The sequence below is a fragment of the Trichosurus vulpecula genome, chromosome 4 (genome assembly GCF_011100635.1).
Source record: "Trichosurus vulpecula isolate mTriVul1 chromosome 4, mTriVul1.pri, whole genome shotgun sequence".
NCBI classification, from domain to species: Eukaryota; Metazoa; Chordata; class Mammalia; order Diprotodontia; family Phalangeridae; genus Trichosurus; species Trichosurus vulpecula.
The window spans coordinates 295,229,483-295,249,186 of NC_050576.1; the positions used below are offsets into that span (position 1 = coordinate 295,229,483).

The 19,704-nt window shown below is 37.6% G+C and overlaps 1 protein-coding gene across 1 annotated transcript in view; it reads right to left on the minus strand.

Moving 5' to 3' along the window:
* Positions 1–19,704, minus strand: part of ADAM23 (ADAM metallopeptidase domain 23) — a 245,007-nt gene that overhangs the window by 26,673 nt on the left and 198,630 nt on the right. The window contains exons 20-24 of the mRNA XM_036757815.1: positions 11,519–11,582; positions 9,598–9,703; positions 7,466–7,585; positions 5,471–5,639; positions 760–871 (exon numbers count right to left, since the gene is read on the minus strand). Of these exons, the coding sequence (XP_036613710.1) occupies positions 760–871; positions 5,471–5,639; positions 7,466–7,585; positions 9,598–9,703; positions 11,519–11,582 (571 nt within the window). The remainder of the gene's footprint in view (positions 1–759; positions 872–5,470; positions 5,640–7,465; positions 7,586–9,597; positions 9,704–11,518; positions 11,583–19,704) is intronic.

Consider the following 19,704-nt stretch of genomic DNA (forward strand, 5'->3'; position numbering starts at 1 on the left):
TTTAGGCTCCAACTGTATAGATGATTAGCTATGACCTGGGTTCAAACCTTGCTTCTAACACTCACTGCCTGTATCACTTTAGGTAAGTCATAATACCTCTCTAGGCCTCAATTTCTTTGTCTGTAAAAGAAGGATAATAGAAGGGGAGGATGATAATGTAAAAATGAATAAACAATATAATGAAAGAGACAGTGCCACATAGGAGTAAGTAAGAACACCAGAATGGAAATCAGGTGACCAGGGCTTGAGATGCCTCTCTACCATCAACTAGCTCTGTGACCCTGGGCAAGCCACCTGAGGCTCAGTTTCCTCATCTATAAAAGTAGAGATTTTTTAAAAAATAATTATTTTATTACCTCCTAGGATTGTGGTGGGGATAGTACTTTATAAACTACCTTATGGTTTGTCCATTAATTGGGAAATCTATGAAAGATTGTAAATAATAAATTCTCACATTTGTGGAAAAGAATGTGATTAAAGGAGAGAAAAAAACAGTGAAAACCTAGAAAGAAGGAAAGTCACTAAGCTCATTTTGACTCAGGCATGGGTTCTGGAATGATGAAACAGAGCACGGACAAAGACAGTTGTCAATACGTGACATTTAGAACACTACAGTTATATTCATTATAGGGCCTGGGACATTGTTTTAAAAAAGAAAACATTCTCTATCTCCCTCCAAAACTACAATGTTGCTCTATTGGTACCTTTTGGAAAAAAGTTGTCTAAATATATACAATAAAAGAAACTCAAATCACAAACCCTTGGGTCCATCATCCTTCGAGGCTGGAGGCTTTTTGATAAGATCTCGGATGCTGCAGTCTGTCCCTGCCCAGGTGTTATTACAAATGCAGGTGACTTCATTACTACACACCTGTGTTGAGAGAAAACATGAACAAAGAGGGTTTTCATTGTGTTTTGCTGGTGGTTTCTTTTATTGTCTCACTGCTCCATCACTCTGGGATAGCCATGATAAAGTCACAAGATTCTTGCAGGACGGCCCCCCCATCCCTGAATTCTCTAGACTAAGGCCGACATTTAAATTTTACTAGTAACCTAGAACAAGGAAACCCTTCGTCCATTCTATTCCACTTAACACGCGCGCGCACACACACACACACATACACACAGCAGGATACTGAATACTTTTATTATGCTCCTAATGTAAAATAGGGGATCTTAATCATTAATCATCAGACACTTACTATCCGTATGACTCTGGGCAAGTCACTTAACCCTGTTTGCCTCAGTTTCCTCATCTATAAAATGAGCTGGAGAAGGAAATGGCAAACATTCCAGTATCTTTGCGCAGAAAACCCCAAATGGAGTCATGAAGATTCAGACAGGACTGAAAACAACTGAACAACAGTCTTTAAATAAAGAGCTAGCTTTGCTGTCACTAGTCTCACATTTCCAACTGGTCAAAGGTTAAATAGCTACATTTGAAGCTCTTCTTTATACTGCTTCTGTTGCTAAGTTACACAACTCTTAACCAAATTGGAAAATAATTTCAAGCTCTTTTAAACTACTTAAAACTTCCTTAAGTATTCCCCAAGGTCCTGAACATTTGTTACCTGTGGCAAAAATAACATGGCAAAAATATTTCGTGGAATTTTTTGCAGTTTGAAAAATGAACATAACACTCAATAAGTCTGTTATCACAACCATGTGGAGAATTTCTGTGCTGGTGCATGTATGCCTCCTCATTCTGTCTGATGTGACTCTCATCCATGTGTTTCTGAACATCTTCCACAGAGGACCTACCCATGATGGCACATTGCCTTCTTGTGGTTGACGAGTTTCATTCCCTCCTTGAGCACATCAACTTGCTGATCACCAACAGAAACCACACACTACAACTACTAATAGCTAAAATCATGTTTGTGTATTAGCTGTAATAGTCCCATGTTAGCACCCCATGCCACTCCACTAACTAAGGAAGCTGGGCATGGGGAAGGATGAGAGGGACTGGCACACAAAATTGACAGCTGTTTTGTAGTTTGATCAATACTTCACCAATAGACAGCTTTCTTGACCCTCTGTTCTTAGTTAGTTTGGTCCTTGGAGAATAGACATCGATAAGCCACTTGTCATCATTAGACCTCTGTTTTCTTAGCTATAAAATGTCAAGAATGAATTCAATAGCTTTCCACAGTCTAAATTTGTGCTCTAAATTTATGACCCAAGGATCCCTTAGCAGACCACTTTTTGAAACATTACTTTCAACATGAATCTCCTCAACACAAAAGCTTTCAAAAACTCATTGATTCTAATTGTGACCATTATCAACCCCTCAGCTTCAGTCTGAATATTCTTTATGACCTGGACATCTGATGCTAATCTTATTTTCCACAAGTTCACCAATATGCACCTTCTTCTACAGTTACTTGGCTCTTGACTCTCCCCCAAATATATTAATGATCTTATTTCTGTGTTCATCATTCATATTCCCTTGCTGACAATACTGCTCCTACCTCCCCGGGCCAGCTCTTCCTATCCAAAACATACCCACCTTTGCCGAGAGGCAGCTGGTGGTGATACAACACTGGACCTGGAGTCAGGGAAACCTGAGTTCAAATCCAACCTCAGACATCTACTACCGTGTGACCTTGTGCAAGTCACTTAATTGTGTCTCCCTCAGTTTCTTCATCTATAAAGTGAGGATTTTACCTTGCTCTCAGGGGCATTGTGAGGATTAAATTAGATAATATCAGTAAAATGCTTCAGGACCCTTAATGTACTATATAAGCACTTGCTGTGATTATTGTTCCTCATCTCCTCAACGAGGCTAAGATTCTTGGAGGCAGACACCCAAGGCTATATAGTTCTTCCATATACCCCTTGACACAATGCACTGGGCTATGTACCTAGAGGATGTCCACCAGATGCTTGTTGATTGACTGACTGTGAATATCTGTCACAGAGGTCAGAAAGATGCCTTCTGAGATGAGACTGTTCAGCCAAGTTTGGCTGTTTGAATTTCTAAGTTCTTGGCATTAAAGTGAAGTGGGATGCGATTCAGAAGGGATAAACAGGCCTCTTTGAGGCTCTACAGAACACTAGTCATTGGGAGTAAGGATCAGTGTAATATTTCTTGAAGGCTTTATCTCTCTACATATGAACTGCATAGAGAGAAGGCTTACTGAAGAGGACATAAGCTTATTAGTATAAATGGATTTCTTAATCTTAAAAGTTGAAACTAACTGATTAGGATTAACTCCAGTGTAGGGTAAATGGGAAAAAGATATCATGAACTACATCAAAATCTCTCTGTCCTTCCTTTGTCCATAGACTTAAAGCCAATAAAAGAAGCAAGAAGGAACATCTAGTTCCTCAGAGTTTGGATCTCTTTTAATCCATCACCTGAGGTCTCCATCCCATAACCTCCCCCGCCCCCCCCCCCACTCAATATATATACTTTCAGGTTGTCTTTTCTCTTTCTCTTTGCAGTCACTATAGAGTCTTCTTCCCAATTTCATGACATTTCTCATTTTCCCTTCCTAAAGTCTGAATGCTTCATCAGACTTTCCTTTTCCCCCACACCAAACTAGGGAAGTGTTTATTTTTTCTCTTAGAGATACAGCTTCGGTGCAAGTGTCTGTGGATTTCCCGAGCACTTGGTCTCAGGGATTTTTTTTAAAAAGTGGCTGTTCGGGTAGTGAGAAAGAGCACTAAGCCCCCATGGAATTTAGAAGACCGCTAAGTACTCATGCAAATGTAATTATTTTCACTTATCTGTATGGGGAATAAGTACTCTTTCTCATCGGTAAAATGAGAGCATTGAATGAGATGACCTCTCAAGTCCATTCCAACTTTAATTGGAAGCGGAAAAGCAGATTGAATGCTACGTCCAAAGTCAGGAAGACCTAAGTTCAAATCCAGTCTCAGACATTTACTAACTGTGTGACCTGGGTAAATCACTTAATTTATGTTTTCCTCAGTTTCTTCAACTGTAAGATGGAGATAAGAACAGCACCTATCTCCCAGGGTTGTTGTGAGGATCGAATGAGATAATATTGGTAAAGCACTTAGCAAAGTGCGCCACACACAGTAGGTGCATAATAAATGCTTGTTTCCTTCCTTCTCTTAGTTAGTTGATGGCTTCCTACTCTTCAGCTTGTTTTTCTTAAAGTACAAACACACATGAAGTGCCGATATGGATACTAGCGATCTACCTGGTGCCTATTCTTCAAGCACCTGAGTGTTTGTTGAATGAGTGCTGAAGGGTGTGAGAGGAGTCACTGACATGGCTTAAACTTTACTTGGAAAGAACAAATCGCTTTAATTCAATTCAACAAATATTTACCCAGGTCCTGCTTTGTACAGGACAGTGTGATGGCCACACCAGTACGGTGGAAAGTTCTTTGAGGGACCTTGTTAACTTCCTTCTGTCTCTTTAATTGCTCTGACTTTTTCCAATAGAAAATGACAAATATTATTCCATAAATTTAGCAACGTGACACACAGTAGGGCAAAGAAACTGGACTTAGAATCATGAGACCCGAGTTTGAATCTCTCCCAAGATAGTTCTTCCTATGTGATCGTGGGCAAGTCACCTACCCTCTCAACCTCAGTTTACTTATCTGTAAAATGGAGATGATGATGATGATGATGATGATAAATAAATAATTCGTAAACTACTAGCAGTTTTAGAACACTGTAAGGTATGCAAAACACTTTGCACATGTTATACCATTTGATCCTCATGACTATCCTGTGACATAAGTGGTATTATTTTTGTCCCCATTTTATAGACGAGGAAACTGGGTCTGGGAGAGACAAAGTGACTTGCCCAGGGTCACACATCTACCAGGTAGCTGAGGAAGGTTTAGAATTCTGGTCTTCCTAGTCTCTAGCCTCTGAGACACCTAGCTACCTTGTACATGCTTTTAGTACCAACCTCAGGGGGTTGCTTAAAAAAAGTTCTTCGCAAGCTTTAAAGCACCATATAAATTCTAGCTGTGATGATTCAGCTTGCCAAAAGAAGAGTGGTTTGGATAAGAATATATTTGATGAGAAATATTGATGGAGAGGGTGCTGGGTTCAGAGTCAGAGGAGCTAGGTTCAAATCCTAATGGTTAACTTACTAGGTGTGTGACCTTGGGCAAGTCTTCTATCTGCTCAGTGTCTAGCTTCCTCATGTAAGGGGCTCAAATAAAGCCTTAAGGTCCCTCCCAGCTCTAAATCAATGCTCTTATGAGCCTGTGGTCATAATAACAGTAAATTATAGTATATGTGGATGTGTGTGTGGGTATGCATGTGTGTGTGTGTGTATGTCATTTATCTTAAACTGTGTCTGGTCTTTGTCAGGCATCAGTTCCTTGATATCAATAAATAATGGGTAAAACACATTAGGCAGCAGAGAATCACTAAATACAAAAATTTAATTCAATAAAACTTTTCAATTTTCAAATAACAAAATATCTACAGCCGAAGAGGGCTTGGTTCAGCCTCTTGTTACATCCTTACTTACCCCATGATTTGAACAAACTTTGCCATTGGAATCAAGGGGGCAGCTGCTCATGTTTAGGGACTGAATCTGTAGGCACTTTCTATCGAGACACATCATGGATGGGCCACATGGAGTTCCATCTTCAACATATCCTACATCAGTATCGTCATCTAAAACAACGTGGGCACCACTGGAGAAAGAAGACATGTGTACAACTGTTAGCTGTATGACCTTGGATATGTCACTTAACCCTATTTGCCTCAGTTTCTTCATCTGTAAAATGAACTGGAGAAGGAGACGGCAAACCACTCCAGGATCTTTGCATCAAGCCTGGAGGTTTCAAGACAAAAGTGAAGAAGATGGAAGAAAAATTCAAGTCAAGCAAGCAAAGATTTATTAAGCACCTACTATATACAGTTTACTGCCCTAGTCTCTAAGATGACATCACTAAGATGAAAAGCAACAATTATGTGGGATTATAAATTATGTATGCAAAAAAGCAACTAATCTAATCTAAATTACAATGTGATAAGTACATAAAAAATATTAACCAGAGAAAGAAGAGAGATTGAGAAAGTATTAGGTTCAAGGTTAGAGTCAGAAAAGGCTTCATGGAGGAAGTGGCCCCAAACTGAATATTGAAGAAGAAGAGGATTTTCAATAGGCATCTATATTCCTTTCCAAACATTGGGTTAACCCTGCACATGTGCACAGAGATGAAAGGTGGCAGGTCAAAATTATAGAACAGGACACCAAAGGAGAAGTTAGGACAGGACTGCCACCCTGTCCTCTGAATCAGAATCGAAAAAGGGAGACACAGTGGGGATACAGAATGGCTTAAAGGAGTAGGAGAAGGTGGGCGAGGAAGTTTATATCAGATGGTCTCCATCTCAGAAAAGTAATTACTGAAGTCATCTGTTTTCAAAAGTCTAATCCTCCCTCAAAGAAGGATGACTTGCCTCCATGACATATATTCAAAAGAATAAGTGAGAGTTCCCAAAGGCAAATTCAGAAGGGCAGTACAAAAATGTTTTAAGCAATGACAATATGGTTGGAATGGGCATGCAGCCTCCAAAGGTGGCTATTAAGCCACACAGTAGGTACTTAGTAAAGGCTTGTTGATTTAATGATGTAAAAGGGATAACAGGTATTTGGATATGTGAGGTCCAATATATTTGTTACAGAATCTCGTGACCTTTGCTCAACTGAGCTGGATTACATACATCCTACTCACAGATGTTTAAATATAAAAAATAGTCATCAGTAATAGTTTATGAATATTTTCCATATGTAACTGTATTTATTAATCCAATCTATCCTATGACTAAAACAACTCAATGACAACAAAATCTCACACTGGACTATTCACACTTTAGAAAACAGTGTATGGTAAACTACTTTTGTCAAATTTTTAAACTCACTGCTCAAATCATAACAAGTTCTAATCAGATGAACTTGGATCATGTGTCAAAGCAGTACCATGTTGTTAGACATTTAAAAGTACAATATCCTGCGCATGTCTAGTAACATAATAAATATTTGTTGAATGAATCAATGAATGCTGATCTACAATTAGACACATTAATCTTTAAGTGGGCATCTAGGTGGTGCAGTGGTTAAAGGCCTGGATTCATGTAGATCTGAGTTCAAATCCTGCTTCAGACACTAGCTGTGTGATCCTGGTCAAGTCGCTTAACCCTGTTTGCCTCAGTTTCCTCATTTGTAAAATGAGCTGGAGAAGAAAATGGCAAATCACTCTAGTATCTTTGCCAAGAAAACCCCAAATGTGGTCACAAAGAGTTGGGCATGACTAATTGACCAAAAACCAACAACAACAACAAATCTTTAAGTGCATACTGTTAGGGATTTTCAAAAAGAAAGCAGTAACAAAGTATGAATAAGATAAAGTATTTGGAGTTATCTTCCAGTTATTCCTGATATTTATTTGCCTCTGATTTTGTCTCTTTAAATTTCAATTCCCCAAATGACTGAACTTTTCAATACGTAATACATTACCTGCAATCAATTACTCGGCCTTGGTGATAAAAGGAGGTTGGGATGATTTCTCCCTGAAGTTGGCCAATTCGTGGAACTCGTGTAAGATTGGTACAGAGCAAAAAGCCACAAAATACATCACTGTAAACATAAAAGGGGGGAAATTACAATCATTCAAATCTCTAATGTTTTTCTTTCTTTCCGAATAACAATTTCATCCATTCTTGTGATTCAGATTAAGAAATGGCTTGCGAGAAGCAATTTGGAGGTGGGGTGAAATGTTGCTGGTCCTAAGAGCCATTAGTGTTAGTGAGATGCACGTTATCAAGCTGCCGAGGGTACGAAAACATCTTCAAGCTAGCTGTAGAGAACCCTCGATGATATAAGCAATATGCTCTAGTAATCTCTTCATATTCCATCTGGCTGTTTTCCCATGGGCTCCTCCATCATGTTCCCAGGAACCTCCTCATCCTGGAAGATCAGTCCTGCTACTCACACCTCATCAGCACCTTCTACCCTTGGGGCTCAGCTGATTGGAGGAAGGAGTGGAGAGCTTCTCCCTACACATCCATTTTAAGGAGGGAACTCAGGTCAGTCGCCTCTTCATTTCTCATCTGGATGCACTTGTTTGGACTGCTCTGTCATGTGACCACACCAGGTACTGTTTAGCACAGTGCCTAACACACAGTAAGTGCTTAATAAATGTTTACTGACTGACCAAAAACAATAAATTTTCTGTCTTTATGCAGGCCATGTTCAGGGAAGAGATAGGATAATGAACTTGATAAAACTTACTGCAAATTTCTTCACTATTAAACTTCAAGTAGCTAGGTGGCTTAGTGGACAGAGTGCAAGCCCTGGAGTTAGGAAGACCTGAGTTCAAACCTGGATTCGGACACTTATTAGCTGTGTGACCCTGGGCAAGTCACTTAACCCTGTTTGATCAGTTTCCTCATCTTAAAATGAACTGGAGAAAGAAATGGCAAACCACTCCAGTATCTTTGCCAAGAAAACCCCAACTGGGGTCATCAAGAGTCAGACTTAACCCTGTTGCCTCAGTTTCCTCATCTGAAAAATGAGCTGGAGAAGGAAATGGCAAACCACTCCAGTGTCTTTGCCAAGAAAACCCCAACTGGGATCAGGAAAAGTTGGACACGACTAATCAACAAAACTACAACAATATTAAACTTCTCTTGAGCACCAAAGAAAATTAATCGCCTAATTATTAAGAATCAAGGTAGTGTAGCCAAGACTGTAGGAGTTGGAGTCAGGAGAACTGTACATGAATCCTGCCTCAGACACTTAGCAATTGTAAGACCCCAGGAAAGTCATGTTATGAAAAAAGCAATTTGTAAACCTTAGTAAGTGCTATATAAATTTGAGCTTATTAATTTAAAATGGCACTTTGATCTATGATTTACTACTTGGTGGTACTGATCACCCAAATTTAATAAGCAAACCCAGAAATTTGAGTAAAATTCTCATTTTAAAATTCCCAACTTCCCTTAGTCTGGTAAAGGAAAATACACAAATTTTTAAAAGAAAAATTTGCTTTTCAACACGATCATTAAATAGATTAATTTTAAACCCTAAAAACATGCAATGTTTTGTGCAAAGTAGGGGTTTAAAATACACTATTTAATTTAAAATGGTACCCCAAATGCATACTGTTTCTATTGGGTATGCAAAACAATTTTTAAAACATACCATCTACAAATCATGTCCTACTACAGCCCTATTAAGATGAAAAATTACGACTTAATATACAATGTTTTGGCAAAGTATTATTGTTGCTAAATAAGCTGCTCTAGTGAAGGAAATTTCTCCCCTTGAAGCACAGCACTGATTGCATCATTATTGTTTTTTGCTAATGATAGGCTCTTGGCCATTTGGCATCAGGATACACTAAAATTAACAACTTAAAAATATACACTGGAGAATATTTTTTAAATCATTTCACACTTGGAAAACTCATTAAGGCTTATTTTTGGCGCCCTCCAGCTTTACATTAAGAGCTAGACAATGATCTTACTTGTACATGCACATGTGCACACACGCACATGCAGAGGCACAGGAGCACACGTGCATGCGCGCGTGCACACGCACACGCACACACGCACACACACCCTTCCCGCTGAAGGTTCAGCACTTACTGTTTGCTGCATTGAATCCATCGGTCCCCCTCTCTCCCACAATTCCCCTTCTCAGTGCCTTCTGTGTTAAGTTTTTCATAGCAGAATTTGTCAGACCCTGCAGCCTCTTTTGAAGGTAAAAGAAATAAGAGGAGGGTGTTAGTTCCATTCATAATCCCAACCCTGGGAAAACGATTTTCTTCCTAAATGCAGGCAACATATAAACATACCTAGCAGGAAAATTAATCAATGCACCTACATAAAACTCCCATAACTCTAGGGTTTATTTGATAGGGACATCAAGGGTTGTGCTATTTTTTTTTTAATCTGTGCTTTGGTCCTTATAATTACATTTCTTTTTTGAAAGCTATAACATTAGATAGAGAGCTGGACTTCAAATCCTCAGGACACTTACTAGCTGCCCCTAGTCACAACTTCTGGGAGCCTCAGTTTACTCACCTACAAAACGGGGATTAAAAATAGCACCTACTCCAAGAAGTCACTGTGAGGACTTCATAATGTAACATGTGTAAGGTGCTATACAAATGTCAGTCATTATTATCATTTTTCTATTCCTGTATTGTCTAACCACCTTAGTGATAGGGATGACTATATTTTTGCCTTCAAATCCCTGATGCCCATGCCAGGGACTGGCACATAGAAGGGGTTTGCTAGGTGTTTGATTGATTAAAAAACAATAAGGCACTATACAGACCTTTTGTCAATGAATAATTCTGCAACGCTGATTACAAAAATGAACCCACTTATCCTCAGATCATTTTTGGCCCACTGATTTCCTTTAGAACCTACAGCCCCAATCAATAGTGACAGATTCTGATCAAGCTGCCTGGTAATACAACGTAGGAAAAAGGGGACAATGAAGGATTTTCTGGACATTTCTTTTTCTCCCTCTGTGGGTCTTTTACTCTTTTAATAGCTGAAGAGAAAAGTATTCTTCTACCTTCCAATTTGCCCTTTGTAAACTAAAGAGAATTGACAAGTCTTTCCAAAAAGAGTAAATGTGGGCTGTTAAGAGAAAATCCTTTGGGAATACCGTTAAAAATGAGCAAGATACCATGAGCTGTCTTGTACCTCTGGAAGGTAAAACCTTCCTTTGTGACTGGTAGAGCAAAAGTTTCACAAAGATTCCAATGAATCTGTCTGAGCTCTGCTTAGGAATCAGTGCCATCGCTTTATAATTGGTAACTAAGAGACAGAAATGGAAAGCGAAATATTTTACAGATCTATAGAGGATCCCCTGAGCAATCGTCTAGGAACTAACAAATTCCATGGGGCTACAAGATCTTATGCCCCCAATCCCAAATCCTAAGAGATGCCTTTGCCACAGTAATAACCTACATTTTCTAGGTGGGTATTCAATTGGTTCCTAGAGGCTTGCTTGGGGAGCTCCATATAAATTTATATAAATAAGTAATACATACATAAATATATATATATTTATATAATATATATTTATTTATATATTTTAAATATATATATATTTATATATATTTAAATAAGACATACATACATATATCATATTATATATGCATATATATTATATATATGCATATATAATATGATATATGTATGTATGTATGATCAATACAAAAAGTAAATCACAAAGACATGGGATCATCGTGAATTTTACCACTACAATTCAGTGTGATCTCACTAAAAGAGAAGTCAATGTGCCTTTCAGAAAGACAAGAAAACTGGATGAAAGAATCATCTATCATCTTCTATTTACATGCATGAGACAGTGGTGCAGATTTATTTACTTCTTATAACTGGAAGACTATACATTTTCTGCTTTCATAAAAATACCTTTTATCATTTTTCTTACATCTTTTCAAGAAGAAAATGACAGGTTCCAAAACTGGGAAAGAAGGATTTGTGAAAAGCATATACATATAAAAAGTTACAGGAAAAGGAAACTTACTGCTTCCCCAGATGTACTGGCATTGATTATCTCTTGTCTTGCATTCCCCATTGTAGCAACGGCCCTAAAAAAATATCACGTCAGACAAAATATGTAGGTTGTGTTCAGAATATTGACTTCAAAGTTACCCTTTTATGTTTTATTGGTAAACTTGGCCCCCTCCGCCATTCCAGGCCCTCAGATCCTTTTTCCACCCCCCAATAAAAGTCATTAAGTCACCATCATCTTAAGAGAAACATACGGATATATACATATTTATATATACATAGACATAAATATGTGCTTATCATATGTGTATATGTGTGTGATATCTATATATATACATACATATCTGTGTGTATGTGTGTGTGTCTATGGCATTAAGAATATAGATTCCTACAGATTGATCCAGGGATGATTTTAATTCTTTTAACTCACAAAGCAGCCACACTTGCTTGTACCAATGGATGGGAAACCCAAAACTGTTAGACCTTTTTAGGGAGAAATGTCCAAATGTGAAATCTGTTGACCTGAGTAGCCTAAGTCATGACCTTAGAAAGAACAAATTCTGTCCAAGTCATCTGATGTCCTCTAGGAGAGGAAGAGGTCTGGGAGAGAAGTGGGAGTAACAGAAACAATCTAAGCAAGGCATGACACATTCTTTATCACAAATTCATAAGCTATGGTTCACCTCAGTGCTTCTCAGCTGGTGCACTAGTGTGTTCCAAAGAGTTTCTGCAGGTAGAACCCTAAATGGAGTACTGCCTTCTGGAAAGTTAACAGAAGGAACTACTAGATCCAGATTGGAGCAAGCACTCTGCATTAGAAGTGGAGGCTTCTTCAGACAAGGGTCCAAGTACCAAGACCAAGCAAGTCATGGCTCAAATATATACATCGACAAAGGACATTAACTCGGGGTGCTTGTATATCTCTACTGATTCTTCAAATACAAAGAATAGCAAAGTATCCATAATATAAGCATGGCAAAAGAGCAAAATATGAATAGAGAATGAAAATACTAGGAATTGAAATGTCTGGATCTCTTACTAGTAAGCAGAAAGGTCCTGGAACATTGAAGCCATAGAGCCCAAAAAAGAGATGAAGTTGGTAAAATATGGAAACATATAGGGAAAACTGTGTGTGAACTTCGACAAGATTTTATTCAGTGATTTATTAGACAACAAATATTTATTTTGATGCCTACTATGTGCTCATAATTGTATATTTACAGTTTCAGAATTTTAGAAGTGAAAGAAACCAACATTCATCTGATCCAACCCTTATGGTTATCATGATATTGATTTAGTAAAAGAATTTAGATAGGTCAGTCAACTAGCATTTACTAAGTACACATTGTGTGGCAGGCACTATGCTAAGTACCTTTTTCAATGTCCTTTCCATTCCATCACACTTCAATATTGTCTTTTCTTATTCTGGGAAAAGTCTATATGCTGTGCTATGAAGTATATGCCACCATTCCTGCTCCAAAAGAATTTATCATCAGAATGGGGAAAATTGTTAGTAAATTACCTACAGGAGTGAATATATATGTATATATATGTATGTCTGAACATGTGCATATGTATACACACATATACAATTAACTATAAAGTATATATTTATCATCATGTATAGTTGTAAATTTATTATACTTTATATAATTCATTTATTATTATATATCTAATTATAAATTAGATATAATTAAGTGCTGAATTATAACATAGGGTCAATATCACACATTTAACACTTAATATATATATAATTTTTCATTATATGGATATAATTATAAAACATATCAAGGCATGTGATATATATAATTCTATAATTATAAATTATAATTTATATATAATATATAAATTATACATAAATAATATATAATTATAAATAAATGAGTGGGAGGGTTTGTATGTGCTAAATAATGTGAGATAGTCAGAGAAGGCTTTATAGAGAAGGTAAAACTTAAGTAAGTCTTTGAAGAATGGGTAAAGATTTGGAAACATCACCAGTGAAGGGAGAGTAATGGGAGTGGGGTGTTCAGAGGACAGTGAAGACACCCAAAGGTATCACATCATACAAGAGTCAGAAAGAAATTTGGATAGATAAGAGCTTATAACAAATGATGGAATGCCTTATAAACTCAAACAAAGAAGTTTTAGTTTGATAAAGTTATCCAGAGAACAGAGAAGTGACAAGCTGAAAGCCGTGTTTAAGAGCTATGGGTCAGAGAGTGGTGTACGTGACGCTGGAGGGAGAAAAGGCAAGAAACAAAGAGTCCAGCTGCAATAATCCCCTTGTTTAGTGATGACTGTTATGGTGGCATTGGAAATGAAGAGGAAGTGATAGGTAGAGAGGGAGAATTTAGTCTTGGCCCAGACTCTTTTAAAACACCATAACTAACAATATTCATTTGGAAAAACAAGAGGTCTAGAGTATCTAGGATATTAATGAAAAGACATGCTAGAGATGGTGGTTTAGCCACACCAGACATTAAACTGTACTACACAGCAGCAGTCATCAAAACTGCCTGGTACTGGTTAAGAAACAGGGGTGTGGATCAGTGGAATAGGATAGGTACACAAGTAGGTGAAATCAACAAGTTTAGCAATCTACTCTTTGATAAACCCAAAGAGGCCAGTTTCTGGGCTAATAATTCACTATTTCACAAAAACTGTTGGGAAAATTGGAAAATGGTAGGGCAAAAACTGGGCATAGACCAGTATCTTACACCATATACCAAAATAAAGTCAAAATGGGTTCATGATTTAGGAGTAAAAGTTGATACTCTAAGTAATTTGGGAAAGCAAGGAATAGTTTACTTATCAGATTTGTGGAAAAGTAAAGAATTCATGACCCAACAAGAGATAGAGAGCATTACAAAATGCAAAATGGATAATTTTGATTATGTCAAATTGAAATGTTTTTGTACAAAAAAAGCCAATGCAACAAGAATTAGGAGGGAAGCAGAAAATTGGGAGAAAATCTTTGCAACTAGTATCTCTGATAAAGGCCTCACCTCTAAAATATACAGGGAGCTGAGCCAAATATATAGGAATACAAGCCATTCCCCAATTGAGAAATGGTCAAAGGATATGAACAGGCAGTTTTCAGAGGAAGAAATTAAAGCTATCTACAGGCATATGGAAAAATGCTCTGGATCGCTGCTGATTAGAGAAATGCAAATCAAAACAACTCTTAGATACCACATCTCTCCTGTCAGATTGGCTAAAATAACAAATCAGGAGAATGATAAATGCTGGAAAGGATGTGGCGAAATTGGAACATTGTTGCATTGCTGGTGGAGTTGTGAGCTGATCCAGCCATTTTGGAGGGCGGTGTGGAACTATGCCCAAAGGGCTATAGAAATGTTCATACTCTTTGACCCAGCAATATCACTTCTAGGGTTGTATCCCAAAGAAATCACGCAAGCGGGAAAAGGACCCATATGTACAAGAATATTTATAGCAGCTCTCTTTGTGGTAGCCAAGAATTGGAAAGCAAAGGGATGCCCATCAATTGGGGAATGGCTGAACAAGCTGTGGTATATGAAGGTGATGGAATACTATTGTGCCATAAGAAATGGGGATGATGCAGACTTCATAACAACCTGGAAAAACCTACACGACATAATGCTGAGTGAGCGGAGCAGAGCCAGGAGAACGTTGTGCACAGCCACAGATATGTGGATTCCGTGAGGACCAAATCTGACATACTGCGCTTTTCTCAGCAACCTAAGGGGCAAGGACAACTCCAGGGGACTCACGATGGAGAATGCTATCTTCATCCAGACAAAGAACTGCGAAGTTTGAATACAGACTGAGGCACACTACATGCTCGCCTTTTCTGCTTCTCTTTGGTTTTTGTTTTTGGGGTTTTTTTTTTGGTTCTGTTTCTTCTTTCTCATGATTCATTCCATTGGTCAAAATTCTTCTCCACGATTTGACTAGTGCTTAAATTAATTCAATGCAAAGTCATTCATGACAGTTATATGAGACTCCATGCCGTCTTGGGAAGGGAGGGGGGAGGGAGGGGAGAAAATCTGGAACTCAAAACTATGTAGAACCGTGTGTGGTAAACCAAAAATAAATAAAGAAATTTATAAAAAAAAAACCACCATAACTATCTGCATGATGGAATATCCAGGTAGTATAATTAATAAACTAACAAATGAAGAACAACTAGTTGGGTCTTACACCTAGCACAGTGCCTGGCACATAGCAGGTACTTAATAAATGTTTATTGAAAAGGTGGCAAAGAAAAGGCAGAGGCTCATCTGAGCTCTCCCAAATTTCCTTCCAAACAATTTTAAATGATGCCTCAAAACAAATTCTAGAGTGGACTGACAAAACAGAACCAACAAAAAGATAGGGCAAAACCATTTTCCATCCCAGACCACTTGGAAGGTCAGCAAGAAAGGTCTGTTACACCAGGATGAGTGGAGCACAGTCCAGCACAGGCTGTGCAGACATTCAGCAAACTAGCATCAGAACTTGGGACAACAAAGCAGCAGTTTCTGAGCTCTCAGCCCGCAGATGGTAAGGGGGTTGGACAACTGCTCAGAAGGAGATTGCAGGGGTCCTTTTGCTGGCACTAAGGGTTGGACTCTGTTGCACTGCCCATACATTGATTCAGGTCACAATCCTAGGTGGCAGTCTCAGGGCAAGAACAAGCAATAGCACATTAGAGCTTGTTGGTACAGGGGAGCAGGAACCTTGGTCCCAGTTTCAGAGTGGAAAAGAGTCCTTGTGGTCCCTCAAAGACCAAAGCATAAGACAGAAGAGCAGCAACCAAACTTCTCCTTAGATCATTGCCCCTTGGAAGAACTGAAAACTTACAGACCCTCAAAACTAGCTCTGAGAGCAGGAGCAAGAAGGTCCTGAAACTTGGGACAGTGCCTCCTGGAACGAAGAAGCAGAGCTCCACTTTAACTTAGACTTATAAGTCAAGGAATAAGCTGGAAAGATGAGTAAACAACAAAAAAGAAGCTGACCATAGAAAGTTATTATGGTGACAAGGAAGATCAAAACATAAACTTAAAAGACAACAAAATCAAAACTGCTACAACAAAAACCTCAAAGGAAAATGTGAATTGGTTTGAGGTCCAAAAAGATTTCCTGAAATAATTCATAAAAGATTTTTAAAAATCAAATAAGAGAGGTAGAGGGAAATGGGAGGGGAAGGAATGAGAGTGATGCAAGAAAATCATGAAAAAAGTCAACAGTCTGGTAAAGGAGACACAAAAAATATTGAAGAAAATAACACCTTTAAAAAAACAGAACAGGTCAAATGGTACAAGAGGCACAAAAACCCAATGAAGAGGAAAATGGCCAGAGAAGCAGAACTGGCCAAATGGAAAAGGAGGTACAAAAGCTCAGTGAAGAAAATAAGTCCTTAAAATCAGAATTGGGCAAGTGAGACATCAAGAAATAATTACATAAAATCAAAAGAATGAAAAAATAGAAGAAAATGTGAAATATTTCATTAGAAAAACAAATGACCTAGAAAATAGATCCAGGAGAGATAATTTAAGAATTATTGTACTACCTTAAAGCCATGAAGAGAAAAGAGCCTAGACATCATCTTTCAAGAAATTAGAAAGGGAAATTGTCCTCACATTCTAGAACCAGAGCATAAAATAGAAATTAGAAGAGTCCACTGATTGCCTCCTGAAAGAGATCCCAAATTGAACACTCTCAGGAATATTATAGTCAAATTCCAGAGCTCCCAGGTCAAGGAGAAAATAATGCAAAAATCCAGAAAGAAACAATTCAAACATGGTGGAGCCGTAGTCAGGATAACACAAGATTTAGCAGCTTCTACATTAAGCAATAGAGGGCTTGGAATACAATATTCTGGAGGACAAAGGAGCTAGGATTACAACCAAGAATCACCTATTCAGCAAAATTGAGTATAATCCTTCAGGGGGAAAATAAATATTTAATGAAATAGAGGACTTTCAAGAATTCCTGATGAAAAGACCAGAGCTGAATAGAAAATCTGACATTCAAACAGAAGACTCAAGAGAAGCATAAAAAGGTAAACAGGAAAGAGAAATCACAAGGGATTCAATAAGGTTAAACTGTTTACATTCCTACATGGGAAGATGATACTCATAACTCCTAAGACCTTTCTCATTATTACAGCAATTAAAAGAAGTATACATAGGCAGAGGAGGTGGGTTTGAGTTGAATATGATGTAATGGAACCTAAAAAAACAAAATTAAGGTGTGAGAAATAGGAATGCACTGGGAGAAGGGGAAAGGAGAGGCAGAATGGGATAAATTATAAAAGAGTTTAAAAAAGGGCTTTTACAGTGGAGGGGACGATGAGGGAAGTGGGCTGGGGAGCACTTCAACTGTACTCTCATCAGAATTGGCTCAAATCTAGAATAACATACACACCCAGTTGGTAATAGAAATCTATATGACCCTAACAGAAAGTAGTCAGGGAAGAGAGGTAAGAGAAAAGGGGCACCAATAGAAGGGAGGACAGATTGGGGGAGGTGGTAGTCAGAAGGAAAACACTTTTGAGGATGAACAGGTTGAATGAAGAGAGAACGAGAACAAGGGAGAAATAGAATGGAGAAAAACACACAGTAATCATAACTGTGAAAAAATTTTCAGCAAGTTTCTCTGGTAAAGGCTGCATTTCTCAAATATATAGCGAATTGCATCAAATTTATAAAAAAAATAAGAGTCATTCCCCAATTGATAAATGGTCAAAGGATACAAACAGGCAGTTTTCAGATGAAGTAATCAAAGGCATCTACAGTCATATAAAATGCAATAAATCACTATTGATTAGAGAGATTCAAATTAAAACTCTGAAGTCCCACCCCATACCTATTAAATTCGCTAATATGACAGAACAGGAAAATGACAAAGTTGGAAGATATGAGGGAAAATTGAGACACTAATGCACAGTTGGTGGAGTTGTGAACTGATTCAACCACTCTGGAGATCAATACCCAAAGGGCACATAGTCTCTGACCCCAAAATACTGCTACCAGGTGTGTATCCCAAAGAGATTTTTTAAAAGGACATAAATGTACAAATATATTTATAGCAGCTCTTTTAGTAGTGGCAAAGAATTGGAATCTGAGGGGATGCCCATCAACTGGAGAATGGCTGAAAAAGTTGTAGTACATGATTGTGATAGAATATTATTGTGCTATAAATGATAAGCAGGATGTTTTCAGAAAAAGATGAACCGATACAAAGTGAAATGAGCAGAACCAGGAGAACATTGTACACAGTAACAGCAACACTGTATAATGATCAATTGTAAATGACTTTGGCTGTTCTCAGCAATACAATGATCCAATACAATTCAGAAGGACTTATAATGAAAAATGATATTACGTTCAGATAAAGAACTGATGGAGTCTGAACGCAGATTGAAGCATACTTTATTTTAACTTTATTTTTCTTGGGGCTTTTTTTGGTTCTGTTTTGCATGACTGCTCATGTATAACCTATATCAAATTGCTTGCCTTCTTAATGACGGAGAAAGGAAGAGGTGAAAAAATTTAGAACTCAAAATTTAAAAAAAGAATCTTAAAAATTGTTTTTACGTATAATTGGTGGGAAATAAAATATTAAATAAAATTTTAAAAAAGAAATAATGAAAAAGATAGTTTTAAATAAACCTGGGAAGACTCATATGAACTGATGCAGAATAATTTATACCATGACAATATTATAAAAAATGTTAATGGAAGGAAGGAAGGAAAGAAAGAAAGAAAGAAAGAAGGAAGGAAGGAAAATATAAAGCTATGTGATATTCAAGGTGGTGAACTAGAGAAAAAGTCATAAATTAACAAAATGATATTCAATGAGGATAGTACACCTAGGAAAGGAAAGGAAGCACAAAAGTACAATGAAAGTAGTAGGTTGTGGTCTTTTAAATAATATAGGAAAAACCAACTGGTCATGAGTGAACCATGTGACACTAGCTTTTAAATTATATTAAATTAATTTAATTAATTAAAATCCTATCCACATAGCAGGTAAGAACCAGAAATGACCTCATGCATTGCTCTGGGCTTATTTAGGTTCTTAAACTCTTAAGTGTCCAGAGTTTTGCTAGATTACTATATACAATTCTACGTTCTACAACTCAGGAAACGTATGAAGAACTTTGAGAAGGTTCAGAAGAATCAAAAAGACGATTACCCTGGACTTTTAAGGAAAGATGAAGAGAATATTGAG